The 15,729-nt window shown below is 41.6% G+C and overlaps 1 protein-coding gene across 2 annotated transcripts in view; it reads right to left on the bottom strand.

Annotated features, from left to right (window-relative positions):
- The window catches only part of LOC135897621 (probable cytochrome P450 49a1), a 51,072-nt gene extending 36,240 nt beyond the window's left edge, over positions 1-14,832 (bottom strand). Inside the window, exon 1 of one of the 2 annotated variants that reach the window (XM_065426306.2) lies at positions 14,510-14,832. In XM_065426306.2, coding sequence (XP_065282378.1) covers positions 14,510-14,702 — 193 coding nt within the window. In that variant the 5' untranslated portion in view covers positions 14,703-14,832. Of the gene's footprint in view, positions 1-5,930; positions 6,033-14,509 lie in introns of those variants that run through there. The other variant, XM_070537063.1, reaches the window with a different exon arrangement.
- Between the last annotated feature and the right edge of the window lie 897 nt (positions 14,833-15,729).

The raw sequence follows: 15,729 nt of genomic DNA, 5'->3' as shown, positions 1-15,729 counted from the left end.
CCACGGCGAAGCCTGCTATCGCTTTCAACGCTACTCCTTTCCGAGTGAAAGTGACCACGTTTTGGTGACCATTCGTAACAAACATTTGAACAGCACCATTTCAGGCATGTTTTTAAGCTTGTATTTGGTGGTGTTAGGTTAACTAACATGAGGGAAGGTGAACAATATTTTTCTTTACATCTTTCTTTTGTAGTTGCAAATAAAGCTAAATAAGCATACAGCCGTAGAAAGCATACTAAGTGGGTCAAGAAAGGTGGCTTTTCAAGATGGCATAGGTTAGCCTTGTCTACGTAAATTTGGCTCCCGAACTTTGTCAGTAACTCGCGCATGTCTTCACCCGTCAGGAGCAGGTGTCGCTCCGAAAATTTCGCGCGAGTGCGGCTGTCACGCCTTCCACCCGCGGGCAGTTGAGATATATTGACGACTTCTCTAGGTGGCCATACTGTCCTGCGCCAGTACAGGAGGTAGACCTACAGCACTTTCTACGGATATGCCCTGGTTTGTGATCGGCACGTCAACGTCATCTGAGCCGTGTAGGTCTCTATCCTAATCCACCGCCAGAGTTACACAAGTGAACCATTGGCCCTCATCACCGGTCCTTTTTGGACTTGATGCAGGAGACAGAGCTTCACAATTATGTGTAACCCTTCCTTTGATGTCGCAAGGCAAACCAACGCAATAAAAAAATGTAACGACTGTGGTAGAGATTGCCCTAATGGGGAGCATTTGGAAATGGCCGCTGCCCCTGTTGTGGTATAACAGAAACAACGCCTCACACGGTGTTCGTATTCGTAGCTGCCAAAGGCTGTCGCATGCCGGTAAACGTGCTATGGCGATCGCGTTAATTTCCGCAGCAGAAGCAAACAGTGTAGCTCAGCTCGGCCAATATTCACAAAAACTTCTTACGCTGTAATTTTTCATGAGAACAAATTCCAGCCAATCCTGATACTGGACATATTATTAGCGACGGCAGCCACTCTGCGGAAAAGAGCACTTACGAGCAAACAGGTTTGTGAATCCGGCCCCTAGTTTTTAATCCGAAGCATTCTCTGTATCATTCCGGACGTTTTCGGGAGGTGCATAAGTGGTTTCAGCTCTCATCTCGTTTCGGACCTTTTCAATAAAACTTGTTACCGACGGAGAAACGAACCTCTGACTTCCAGCACAGCAGACCGATGCTCAAACCATTAGGCCAAGATTCATATTTTTTCAGCTCTTGCCTGACATAATAAAACAATACAAAACTCACTTGCCGTTCACGCACCATAAGAACACGTACTTCACATTCACACACATAAAACAGTAATAAAGATACTTTTTATTTTCTACATCGCTTATAACATTGGCCAGCCTTGACTCGGGCTTGGCTTGGCTAAGCTTGCGTCGGCGTCTGCTTGTCGTATGGCCATAGTAAACCGCCACATGCTTTGCGGGCGTGAGGCATGTTTTCTTTTATTTATTATTATATGTTAATTAGGCGATGATGTCGCCTTTAATTGGCGCCGGCTACTCCTTTTCACATAGAGACTTAAAGAAAGAAGAATAAATCATAGCAAAAATAGTGAAATCATAACAACAATAATTTCGGTACCATAAGTACACTAATGTCACATTACAACAGAAAGACAACTCCAAATCATAATAACACAAAGTCCGGTCGCGTAAGTAGACTAATGCCGCTAAAACTGAAAGTCAACTCAGACGCACAGCAACACAAAGTCCAGTCACGTATGTGCACTGAAGTAAACACAAAGTCTGGTCACATAGCTGGAATAAAATAAGGGCACATAAGAAATCGTGGATTAAATTCTGGTGAAGTTACAAAAAACCAGGCATTGGATTGACCAAAGTCAGGAAAAATAAAAACATCGAATGCGCTATCACATTTAAACACTCTACTCAATACTTCCCGAGAATATTGTTCGCTTCGAGAAATCGTTATAGGGCCAGTAACGCTCGCCTTTGCAATAAGCAAGTTGGCCAAGGGCCTAAGATCTTCCTGAGGCCGAAGGGCTTGCGATCTAACGCCACTAAATCACGTGCTAAGCGTTGTCAGTTTGTGTCATGTCGCGGACATTCTAGCAGAAGATGCTGTACATCTTCATCAGTCTGGCCACAAGTGCATTCCGCACTATCAGCTCTTGAAATTTTATGTCGAAAGTGTTTTGTGCACGCGGTACCGAGCCGCAGAAGGTTAATCAGCGCTTCAAAGGCACTGGTTGTATTTAATGTGTACAGTATCTTAAATTAAAATGATGGGTCAATGTGAAACAAATCTGAAGATTTCGAATTCTATTCAAACCATGTCACTTTGCAACCATGGGCTGATATCTGTCTTAGTATGCAGCGCAATTCGCCTTTTGTTAGACGGAGACAATGTGTGGCATTATTAACATGCGCTTATCCAGCTTCCTTATCTGCTGGAACATTCCCGGGGATATTTCAGTTGCCAGGTATCCATTGCAACATTATACTGTATGATTTTCTTCACTTGCTTTTGTGAGTTCCTTAAGCATCTCGTGAACTAACGCCATGTTTTGCGAACTGCTGATTTCACTATGAACTGAAGATAAAGCTGCCTGCGAGTCACAAAGGAGGACCTATTGTTCCCCTTTTGCTTTGAATTTATGTAGTGCAGCAAAGACAAAATTGCAAAAAGCTCTGCTATTCTTCGTGACGTCGTGTGAGATAGTTTAAACTTTTGTATATTGTTCCATTCTGAAGGATGTTTAATATAGATTGAGCGCGGCGCCATCATCAAAATGGAGCGCTATCATGAAACTTGGAACGGACTTTATATGGATTAATTGGAAGTTCTTTTTTGAGAGTACGTTGAGGAGAGGTCATAGAGCGCGTGTTCAAAAGCTTTGCCATTTTTGGCTATAATAAAGTGAACACCCCACGGAACAAATAAAGCCTTCTCTGCTTGGCGTTGCTTTACAGGAAACGTACCGGTGTCCACGCAATGAATAATATGCTTGCCGCTGGTAGTACCATGATTCTCTTAACTCGCTTAAGAGCACCTATTTCTTCTTTCGTAGAATAAAAAAATCAATCGGTAAAATACACTGCAGGAAACACAAAACGACAAACATCATCCTACATTCTTTTACAATTTACTTCGCTGAGATACTTTAACTAAAAGCCTACAAACCACAAACGACAAGCCAAAATGACTTCTCTTAGGAATCCCTGAACTAGCCCTGTCGTTCGATCCTCCGAGACCACAACAACGAGCAAAGTGTCTCCCAAGCGGAGCTGCAAGACTGTACGCAACAAAAGTGGTGTTTTACAAATATAATAAACAGAAACCACGTGACCTCTTGGCGCAATAAGAAGGTGTACTAAACTCAATCTGCCGTCGCGGTCGCGTCAGAAAACATTTATACGAGTCGTCCTCTCCTAGGAAGACCCTCACATGAAAACCGCGAGCACTAGATAGAACTTTTCCGTGTTACCTATGAACAGGTTGCTGAGACTGCTTCTACCAATTATAGACCGTATTTTCCATTTGCTTGTTTTCTCGCGCAATTCGCACAGGTGATTTCGCCAAGATGCTTTATTTGCACCTGGACATCGTCATCACTGCCCCCTGAAGAAGGAGCCGAGTTGGTTCCGAAACGTCGGCAAAATAAACTTATTTTTTTGTTTGCAGCCACTTGAAATTCATAATTAATTAACCGTACCAGATAGGCAATTCTGTCAAAATGTTTAGCTTCAATATTACAATGCAGCCCCCAAATCATTTGCATTAGTTGTAACAAAAGTTTTATTGGCAAAGGTATCTGGCGCTATTGATCAGTCAGCATGCCGAAGCCGCAGACATCTTCCCTGTTAACAGCGCTCCCGTTCACGTCAGAAAAACGTTCTACAGCTTGAACGAACTGCACGATGCCCTTATATCGAACGCAGAACGCCGTGCCAGCCTCTGGGTAATCTAAAAGTTTTACTTGTACTTGTTTTCACCTAAATACTCTGACATGTTTGCTGCCCATAATGCGCAATGGCAAGGGCTCCAAGTACGAGCAAAACAAAAGCGGTGAGAGAGGGCGCGCCTGGCGACGGAGAGATCGTTGCATTTCTGTGCGTTCACCCACTATTTGACGCACTGTCATTTGCGTTGTCCAAGCCCTGTACGCCATGGCGACTCCCCTTCTGACCACACTGCCCAAATTTACACAGTCCAATCTCAAAACAAAAGTATCATGGCCAACTCTGTCAAAAGCATTTTCTATGTCGATGGCGATCACAAGCGCCCCAAGTCCAGAGTCATCCCAACATTCTGGAACAACACACGCGACATTATTGCTTGTAAATATCGATCTACCTTTGATTCCGCATGTTTGGTGTGGCACCACATCGTTTAGCTACTATTCTTCAACGAATTTTATAACTACATTAGTCAAGCTAACGTCCATAGTCTGGTCTCCTCGTCAGAGGCACCTCATTAACAAGATAGAGGTGATCCAAAATAGAGCCAGTTGATTTATATCAATAACTAAGACCGCCATGTCAGTGGTACTAACATTTAACGAGAACTTAACCTCCAGCCGTCGGATACCCGTCGCTCTGTTTCACTTTTATACCTACTGCATAAGTACGCTCATATCTTACCGTCCCGTCGCTAAGCAATTCACCCTCCAACGCGCACATCACGACGTCCGCATCATAATCTGAGCATCTAATGCATTTTCGGAAGGACTAAAGCTTTTAATTCATGTGCACTATCACGTGTCATTGCATTTTGGAATGATCTTCCCGAAGCCATCGTCATGACCACTGACAGTAACCACTCTCGCGAACCACTGGGCAGACATTTTCATATTGTCTAAGGATTCCACATTCGCTTGTATTACATACAGAATATGTCTATAGTACTTTGATGACACTGCAGTGTTTTGTTTTACTTGCTGTGTGCTGACATAACTCTGTTTATTACTCTGTGCCCCCTTCAATCAGTGCCTCTTCGGAAGCATTGTGAGGTATCATAAATAATAATAACAATAGGAAGTGACACTGTGCTGTTTTTCTGAGTGGGTTATATGTTCGGATATAAGAATCGTGTGCGTTCCCGCAAAGCAAGGGGGCAATGCACTTACATCATATGCTTCAATAAAACCGGTAGTTGGAGTTGTCATCAACCAGCATCTCAGAACTTTGTAAAAAGCTACATTGAGCCCGCGACTTCCGCGAGAGTGGCCGGGGTTGGGCTTTTAAATTCCCTATACTTAACCTCGTCCTCACTAATGGGCCATTCCAGCTGCTCTGTTTTATATTCCCCGAGACGCCGCGTCGAGGAAATAAACTTTGTCTTAAAACCTCCGGGTCTACAGCGCTGCATGCGAATAAGTCATACTAACAATGAAAAAAAAAGTATCGTTGACTTCCCTTTGGTTCTCTTGTAAAAGTTCCTTGGCAATTAATCTGCGTGGCATTTGCCCTTTTTCAGGGCCTGGTGCCTTTTTCGTTGGCGCTTCACCCATTATCAGCCTTTAATTTCTTGACCTGACTCACCCAAGCGCCTCGATAGTCGACGCATCAAATAGTTGTAGCCTGGTTTAAGTTACCGAAAGTAATCTTTAAACTCGCCTGTGCTTATGCATTCCGCTTTTATTAGCTGCTGCAAGTTTACCTGCATTGCTTCCGCGTTCTTTTCTTTGTTGAAATCGCATGAACTTTTATTTTCACTTCTTCTTTGAACACTTCTAACCTTGGGCCAGGTTTTGCTCTGCTGCTGTCGACTCACTTATTAAACACATTTCTAATGTAGACGCATGCTTTTCTCTCCTGCGAAAGCCAATTAACTGTTTGAGACGTGTCGCGTGTGCATCAAGCGCCAAACTTTCTTTCTTTAAATTAAGTATGCAAGTATATTATTCATTAAAAGCGTGTGAAAAGAGTCAAGTGAATGCCGTAATAATAGTACTCACTGCGAAGTCTTTCATTCCCATATTTCTGTGTTCCACCGCAGCGAAGAAAGGAGACGTTTGATTTAAATTCTACGTGAATGACGGGCATAGCTACGAACAAAATGTTTCGACCTTCCACTTTTATCACTTGGCCTTGCCAGTTCCGGCATTTTCATACAGAGCGCTTGCCTGATAATCTTATCGCACCGACTACTTGACCGACGAACCCTTTAGAAAGCATGGGCTAAGGCAGCTACTAAGGGAAAGTCTGATGTCATCAGTCATATAATCATAAAATTTTGATCGCACGCCTCGCGCAATAAGTACAATACATTTCTCCTTCTTATGCTGGTAAGGGAACAGGGGCGTGACTGCTTCAGCTCAAAGAATCGAAATTGGCCTGCGATGCGACTCAGAAGAGCAGTATTTAGAATAATTAACCGAAAGCCCAGGACAGTCGCCTTTTAAAGTTTAGACCGTAAAGGGAAGTACAGTGTTACATTAGATGTGCGATCTAATTTGACATATATAGGGGCAGAAGAAGAATGATCAGAAGCTATGATAGCCGTTTTCTACCGGGTGACCGAAAAGTAACGGTTCAGTGAACATGGTGGTCATAAAATTTGAACCTTTATTTACGGCACTGCAGTGATGACTACAGGAAATGCCGCAAATGTCCACCACCTTCTTGGATACATATCTGAATATAATCCTGCTTATTGTTAATTGCCATGTGCAATCAGCTGAGTTGTATGCGCCGATGTGCTGGATAATGTCTGCCTGTAGCATCTACTCTTTGTGAAAATCGTTTTCGTACACCCGTCCTTTGAGTGTACCTACAGACGTTATCTGATGAACTACAGCTCTTGTGCTATCATACCACGCGTGAAACTGCGATGTCATTCACAAAAAATAATCATACCTTTGCTTGTTTTTCACACTGCACAATTACTTTTCGGGTACCCTATAGCGTCTATACACAAGAGCCAATTCCCATGCATCAAATTTACTTTTACGTAGACGGGAGGGAAATCTATGTCAACACGTTGACATAATCCAGCTGTACGATCGAGGGTTTTTCTCCTTATTTTTTTGCCTGATGTCTACGATTCGAATAAAATATGCGTTAGTCTATGCAAATTTTAAAAATACGTCCATTTCTGCATATTTACATTATCACCACAGTTATTTGATTATTTTTCTCGTCATGCCACAGATAACACAATGTCGTCAAAGAACACTGCTGCTTATATGTTTAAAAACATATGAGCAGCAGCAACCAAGAACCACTGATGTAGTTTTTTTTATTTATTTATTTATTTATTTATTTATTTATTTATTTATTTATTTATTTATTTATTCATTCATTCATACATTCATCTGTTTATTTCCTATCTAGTAGAGCCTTGCGACATAGTGTGCGTGCTACAGCATGAGAACTTGATGCATTGTCTGTCCCGTTGACTCTAGCGATAAATTCGCAGAGCACCCTTGACTCTCGTAGCAACTATCTCAAATATTATTGCACTCAAATAAAAGCAAAAGCGCCCGTAAGTTCGAAGAAGTAAGCAGTTTATAGCTTTCGTATGAAAAAGAATGGCAAAGAATGGGGAGGACACATAGACGGTACACGTGGTCTTTTGTGATGCCCACTGCTGAAAAATTCAAGTGCGTCAGAACGCGAGTGTGGTCAATTCTGGTCAGCTTTTCTGAAGCATCCGCATCTCTACAGCTGTGTACGGTCACTTCGACTGCTTTTGATTCCGAGCAAACGCTGGTTAGCCGTGATGTCTAAAAGAATCGAGCCTGCGACATGCAGGTTGAGACCGAGCGCTAAAGGCAAGTATGAGTGTTTGCGACCAATCTGGTACAAATAGGCTTGAGGATTGGGCGAGTCGGTATTGCATTTTAAAACTGGTACAGCGCAACATACAAAGGAAGAAAGAAGCCGAGCCGGCCAGATAAAGGAACAGCGCTCTGTTCCTTTATCTGGCTGGCTCGGTTTGTTTCTTCCTTTGGATGTAGTGCTTTTCCAGTTTTAGACTGGTACAAATACTCATTCTAAGCTACTAGCGTCCCTCCCCGGAGAAAATCTCATCTTTAGCTATCATCACAAAGAAGACGCGATGCAAGCATATCGGTACATTTCTTTATTGTTATTCAGTAGTTTGTCGAGTTCTCGGCATTCTAAATCGGTGTGGGCGTACAAATTACTCCAGGAAAGGTCGCAGTTCCTCCATACGTGTATAAGTACACGTGAATACATACATGGATACATACATACATACATACATACATACATACATACATACATACATACATACATGCATACATACATACATACATACATACATACATACATACATACATACATACATACATACATACATACATACATACATACATACATACATACATACATACATACATACATACATACATACATACATACATACATACATACATACATACATACATACATACATACATACATACATACATACATACATACATACATAAACGAAACAATAGAGGGACTTGCTCTTCAATTCCAGATGGTGATTCAGAGACACAGACCTCTCTCTCTCTATATATATATATATATATATATATATATATATATATATATATGGCTTCGAGGGAGGCATGCATTTGTTTTCTTTCTACGGGAGCGAGAGTATTACTTTTTGTTGCTATGGGTGCAAATCTGTATCTGTAAGTGATGTGGTTCGCTTGTCGGTGCTGTCACGTCTCGAAAAGTTCAGCGCTCCATGAGGAAAGAACGATTTGCTTCGAAGTGAGACACAGTAAGATAAAAAGGCCTCGATTATTACAGCTTTACCTGGCTTATACTGGCTGCTGAGAGGACCCGTGGGATGGCTTGTAAAGCTAAGGTTAAGGTGAAAGTGCACGGGGGTATGTAGGTCACGTTACTCTGATAGTTTGTTTTATTTGAGACAGCTGCATCTCCAGATAGTTTGATGAATTGGTTTGTACGAGTGCAGCATTTTCTACAGTAAACAACATACATGTATTGTGTGTTGCAGTTACAAGGGAGCGCTTGAAAACCCAGATGCAAGCCAGGTCGGTCATTACCTGTAGGTTTTCTTAAGGCGACGGCAGTACATGCCTATCATTGAAACACGTCATAAATAAAACAGGTAATAAAGTGAAACATTTACATTCGCGTTTCAATTCGTCAATTTCATCATTGAGCGCGCAGTTAACCTCCTCTTTGGATGAAGACGTAAATAATGGCGCGAGCTCAAAGGTGACCTAGCTCTCGGCCGAATGAAGCTGCTCAATGAACACAAAGAACGTGAAAAAAAAAATCGCCCCACCACCAAATCAAAATTACGGCAACAATACATGTTACGGTTAAGGATTACGGTTGCTGCAGATCATATTTTTTTATTTAGTCGGTGTATCCCTGTACTCGCCTGCGACGATGAACGGTGTTTTCTTTCTTTATTCACATGTCTATGGCCATATGTACCCGCACCATTCCTATATATAAAGCCACACATTTTTCGAACTGATACCAGTTCAATGATTTTGATAACAAAACCAAGTGTCCGCTAGACTGAACATTTACAGAACTAGATGCATATTTCGCTGCTGTGATAATTGTACTAGGAACGCTGATATATTTAGGATCCTTGGCCTACAAGTGATCATCACGCCATTGCTCAGCCTAATTGATGCCTTTGTGCAAGAAACCCATGCAACTAGTCCGCAGGATATAATAGACAAAAATATTATAGCTTCCTTATTATTAAGCAAATCGTACTCCCTTGTCGGTGTGCATGACAAGTTGTTTCTAACACCTGCGAACTTTTTCATGGCTTTTTCTTTGCGATTTCAAGCTTTGATTTGCTATGAAGTCTGTTTATTCATCAGGCAATTATTAGGAGGCTGCCTTTACTAAACAAATTATGGACATCGCACGCACACATTTTACAAGGCAGCAAAAGTTGTGGCTGCATCACAAACCTTAACGGGCATGTAATTGGGAGAAATGAGCGTGATCTTGCAGAATGCATCAGTGTCCACCAAAATTACAGGCAGTTATATCGTCCTTTTTCATGTTCAGAGACGGAATAATTTGAGGAGTGGGTCTAGTAAGGGCAGCTGATATGTTATCTTCCGACAATCGACGTCAATAAATGTGTTCTACTGCTGAAAGCCAGATTTCTGCTACCGCCCTTTCCATGCACGGCTAGTCGTTTCACTCTACAGAGTTTACAACATTCCTGAGGCTGGACCACGTTAACATTGATTAAAATGCATATGGTCTGTATTCAGCCAATAGTAGCCTCTCTTTCTGACATTTGGAGGCAACCAAGAAATCTTGGAGCGAAGCTAAAGTAGGAACTGCTGATGGAAATGCAATTCACCAGAGTGGGTGTTCCCTTCAATGCAGCCAGATGCTGTCGAGTCCTTTTTTTCATGTACTGTGCTCGTGTTTGGTACAATGTTCTCTTGTTAACGTTAGGTAATGTTTTATGCAGCAGTGTTTCATAAAAGTGCTGCAACCTGCAAGAGAGGCCAAAGTGGCGAACTTGCGCGAGATGGAAAATTTTGGATATAGATAACATAGCTATAAGTTGTATTGTAAATGTAAGGCGGATTTCTTCTGACACGCCTTTACTTTTTTGAAGGAGAAAGGTGTATACTAGACATAGCAGCGATAAAGGCTTTCGGGACCGGACTTTATCGCGTAGCATTCTGTATTAGTTGCATATGTAGGTCCTGATTGCTGTGGCTATAGGGGCATAGAACTTCCATCTGAATTTCTGCACCCGTGGAACGCATATGACTTTTAGTGTTCCGAATATATAGAAAAACCTACTGCCCGTATAAACATTACAGATATTAAACTGGAATCGGTAAAGGGATCCATCAGTCTCATAAAAGGCTGTAGATGCTCTCACAGGCTTTTCAGATTGCCAAGATATTCGTCAGTAAGTAAATTAATATTCACTATTGACGCATTCGTAAAGACAAGTACCTGTTTAGATTGGCACAACACTTTGACGGAAAGCACCCTTAAGCACTAGAATACAAGGTTATGCTTGAAATGTGGTACACATATGAAACATGTGTTTTTATTAGCTCATACGAGGTAATAGGATATGTTCCATATGTGTCATATGATATTTTTTGATAGGTATGAAATAATAAAGAAAAATCACAGCGTGGAATGTCTCAACACAAGTAGTCAAGACAGAGGTTTATATCACGGGAAACTTATAAAAAAAAAGTGCCTGTTCACGCGCTAGAAGTGTGCATCGCCCTTACCGAATGACACCCCATACGCGGAATGACATAAAGGGGACTAATAAAAGCCTAAAAACCTTTTATTAGTCTCGGCGAGTGGTTAATTCCTTTCGAAATACATTTTTTTGCTTGTGATGTCCAACTTCTATGACCGATAAAGTCAATCTCGTTTGAGAAAATGTCCCTGTTCTTATTTCGTATTTCGGTAATATTCTACGAAGGCAAACTTTACTGAAGTTGTGCAGGGTAAACTTCCTAACACATTTAATTAATGTAACCACAGTGTGACCACAGTATGACTACAACGTGCCTAACCTCTGGCTAAGCATCTATCACAGACATACTGTCTTCAAAGCATGTCCCTTCATGATGCATGAACTGGGGCGGGTATCGCAGTGTAGTGTAGTCCGCTATCATTGTATTTAACGGTGTCTCCTGACCCGCTAGGCCTGTTCTCTCTAAAAGAGCTTTTATTTATGCCCTTCATTTAGTCTATTTTGGTACCTTTAAAAACTCATTCTCGCCTAGAATGTCACCTATTAGAGGTATAAGAACAAGACGGCACTATGAAAAGAGAGAGGGAAAAGACGCCATGGGATTTAGAATGTCACACATATTAGGTAAGTTGAATAGAACTATTCATTCGGCCCTACCACTCTTTAGTATACTAATTATACATCGCCTAACATTTTTTTCAGTGTACGCCTAAGTTTATATCAGTGCTGCATGCCAATAATGTTTGCTATGGGAAGAAGCAATATTGTTCTAAAAAACGCATAAGAGACCTTGCCCTACGAATTAGAAAATTGGAAAAATTTCACGGTGCTATCGATATTTGAAAGCATCTTCGTCATAATTGAATAAATTTTACCTCGTCTTCTCATAATTAGGGAAGTAAAAATGTTCCGTGCTTTGATAAATCGCAAGAAAATTATAAACTATTAGCGTTTTCATTTCCTTAGGAAAGCGTAGCAACTCACAAGGGTCTGTCACCGATTTCTAATTTTCCTTTTTCTTGGCTACTGTTTATTATGAAAAGTGAACAAGTGCTTTAAAGCACTTGCGTGGCGCTCACACTACACTCAGGCTACGTTCTCATTGGCTTTTGTTGCTATTGTAAGGTTATATACTAGTCTTTGGTGGAAACCTTTCATTTATTTCATAAACAAGTGACATTGAGTGCGTCGAGCTCAATAAATTTTCAGAGGTTACGCCTCTTTTTCTTTTGCCGCACGACATCAGATGCCTTATGTGTCTACTCATTGTTAGCTTTAACATAAAATCAAGCAAAATCTGGAGTCTGTGACAGGTGTGATCAATTTAGTGCATCGCACTTGGTTTTCTCTTCTGTACAGGTACTTCCGTGTTGCGGTCGACCGACATGGCCGCTTATTGCAACTATAAGCATCCCCTGAATGAAGATGCCTAATTTTTCTTTGTTTTTCTTGCGAACTTCGGAGCATTAAAAAGTGGAAACGAAATGCTGCCCACTTTTTCGAATAATGTGACTGCAGAAATAACACGAAATAGTGGAACCGTTCATATAGATTTCCTTAAGAACACCCTTTTTAAAATGTTTGTTCTCTACCAGTTATGTCCATTTGCAGCTGAATAGGTCTATTTTCTTCCTTATTTTTGTGACTGAGACTTATAAAGAGCAGAAAAATGTTACCAAAAAGAAGGATCAGAACGGAAGGCAGACCGAAAAGCAGTAAACGTGTGTATTGCCTTGTCTCCTTCGTTCAATTGTGAATTCCACATTGCATTCTATTTTTAAGGGCTCGTTGAAACTCAAGAAAAAAAAAGGATGTTTAAGGTTGTTCAGAAAATAAATTTGGAGCTTCTTTAAAGTAGCTTATCGTTTTCTGTCACAACAATAATATGAGATAAAATCTGTACCATATGACGCTTTCATAACTGCTATAATTGTCCGGCAGCAGGATATTTTATTCAACCCTTAACTGAGGCCTTGTTTAAAATGTGCAATAACCTTTAATCTGAAAACTGCAAGATCAAGTTGTTGTTAACTTCGGCATAATATGACTCCGTGTGTATTTATTTGTGACTGATAAACCCTTGCTGTCTACAAGCAACATGAATTAAATGCCTTGTCAAATAACATTTCTCAGTGAAGCCCGTATATGCTTACAATTTTAGGGAAACGCCTCAATTGTGGCCAAGAACATAGCTTCTGCTGTCATCTAAAACGAATGTGAGCGATTTGTTCGTACTGAAATATCGGGCAGAAAACGAGGATGAAACATGAAACGTGCCTGCGCATGTTCTTTCTTGAAAGACTCCGTATAGTATACGTTTGTTGTTTCAGTATGAATTCTGCTATTATTTACGCAACTAAGGCTTCTGCTCTTGTTTAGACCGCTAACATTTATGTTCGTAACAAGATGACATGGGCTGGCATTGCCCGCCCTATACATGTGAATAAGTAGAGACAGAGAAAGTTATATGATATCTGGAGAGGTTAGCTTAGCGACAGGCTACTCAAGGTAAGATGATGAGCGTTGAAAGAGAGCAAGTGAGATAAGAACAACAACAAAGCAAACTCACGCTAACACAGCACACAAACAAAATGCAGTAACACAAAGGTTATGAACAGAGTCTCATGGAGGCCTTGTCGCGTAGAAATACTCTAAGCGATTTGGGGCAGTTCGATTGAAACCCAGGACATTGCCAAATGTGAACAGGGGGACTATTACGTGAAGTAATGGTCACAAACCGTTTTGTATGCTTGAGCGATGCAATTCTATGCCCTAGCACGGCATGCGCTGAGTGACCTAAAGGTAACGCAGTGAACAGACCAGTTTTTCACTGGTACAATCTTAGTACGCGCAGGTAAAACAACATGGCCTCGGTGTTTGCTGCAATAATTTAGGGTAACAAATTGCGCAAAGAAACGAAATGCTTAAGTGTGTTATTTAAAAAAAATGAAACATGTGCTCTCAAGTAAGCCACCACCCTGATCGAAGTCCCGCATAACAATTAAGAAGGTACAGCACAGAAACCATCTCCCAGGTGATTTGACATTCTCGCGCAATACTAAGATTGACAGGCATTGTCAACGACAGAGTTTGCGTCACTGAGAATTAAATGCATTATCTATGTTGCACTGTGAATCACCGTGTTAATTGCTAGTTGAATTATATGAAGAATCGTGAATTATAATAGAGCTCGCACAGCCTGATTAGTTCTTGTTTTTCTTCGTGAATAAAGTCCTTCCCAACAATGATCCACGCACCACGACATAGAAACTTACGCTTAGCTGAACACAAAAGTTCGGTGAAACCAAAAACAGAAGCCCTCACCCACAAGACGCCAGTACATCCACGAACTTCCAACCAATGGCAGTGAGGGAACCCTGGGAACCTCGCTGAAGGGCTTCGGCTTGACACTTGTCGGTTTCGCATCTTCCACGGAGGCGACAACCGCTTGCGAGTACGGCCTCGCGAGTGCAGCTGCATTCCGCCACGCAACTAGCGATGCATTAAGGTGCTTCATTTCGAATTTAGAGCGGCGTCCTCTTGCAAATATGACGGCTCACGGAGAAACCCGAGGCTGCGGCCGAGAGATCCCGCCGGCACAAAGTCATTCACACGACGGACTCGCTTGTGCTATCGGGCGGAAAATGTCCTCGCGTGGGCCGCAGCTATCAGGGAGGTTACCTACGGTCCACAGTCAGCCTTATCAGCTCGAGGGCTTCGTCTCCTATTCACTGCTCTTGTTTGCGATCGCGATACCGCTCGCAAGGTTGTCTCCAATGGCTCAGCGTTGTTGTATTGCTCGGAAGTGATGTGGCCATCGCATCCAGCCTTGGTACTCATGCGAACGAGGGAAGTACTGGGGAAAAGTGCAAGGGCCGCGCAGGCACAATGACGCATAGAACACGTGATGCCCGGCTTTTACGATTTCCGCAATGGCTGAAGCTGTTTCATTTTTGTTTTGTTTTTTTCTGTCAAAAGCCCACCTGTTCGCTTTAGTTCTGCAGCCATTTCACAGTCTGTGTGCCCAAGCTTTCCATCAAACTGGACAGGGTAAAACATTGCTCTCTTGTAGGTGATTTGTCTTTTTATGAAACGTAATATTGCACAGGAGAGTTAATGAATTTTTTTAAGCGCTCTAGCCTTGTGGTGTTTATTTTTATCCACTTACGCATCGTTCAAGCGTTAGAGCATGCAAAGTAAATAAGACGAACATACTGAATAGGCAGCAAGTTTTTATAAACCGTGTGTCCCAACTGTTCAACGAAGCAGAAACAGGATTATGAAAACACACTGCAACATATGCAGGTTGTCCCAGTTAACTTTAGCCAGAGTTTAAAAATATGGAAATGCCACGTAACTGGACAGAACAAAGGTAATGCTGTTTTATGTAGGTTGGAGATACTCGAACTATCTTTCTCACTCCTCCTAATTTGATAATTAGCCTTAATCAATTAGTGATCTGCTCAAATAATATAAATAAATAAAAAGTGTCAAAAGGAAAATTGCAGAGCAACTTGAAGAACTCCCGATACAGCTTTTTGTTG

This window comes from Dermacentor albipictus, chromosome 4 (assembly GCF_038994185.2).
Source record: "Dermacentor albipictus isolate Rhodes 1998 colony chromosome 4, USDA_Dalb.pri_finalv2, whole genome shotgun sequence".
Taxonomy (NCBI): Eukaryota; Metazoa; Arthropoda; class Arachnida; order Ixodida; family Ixodidae; genus Dermacentor; species Dermacentor albipictus.
The sequence above is the reverse complement of the archived record's forward strand: the minus strand, read 5'-3'. Positions and strand labels throughout refer to the sequence as shown.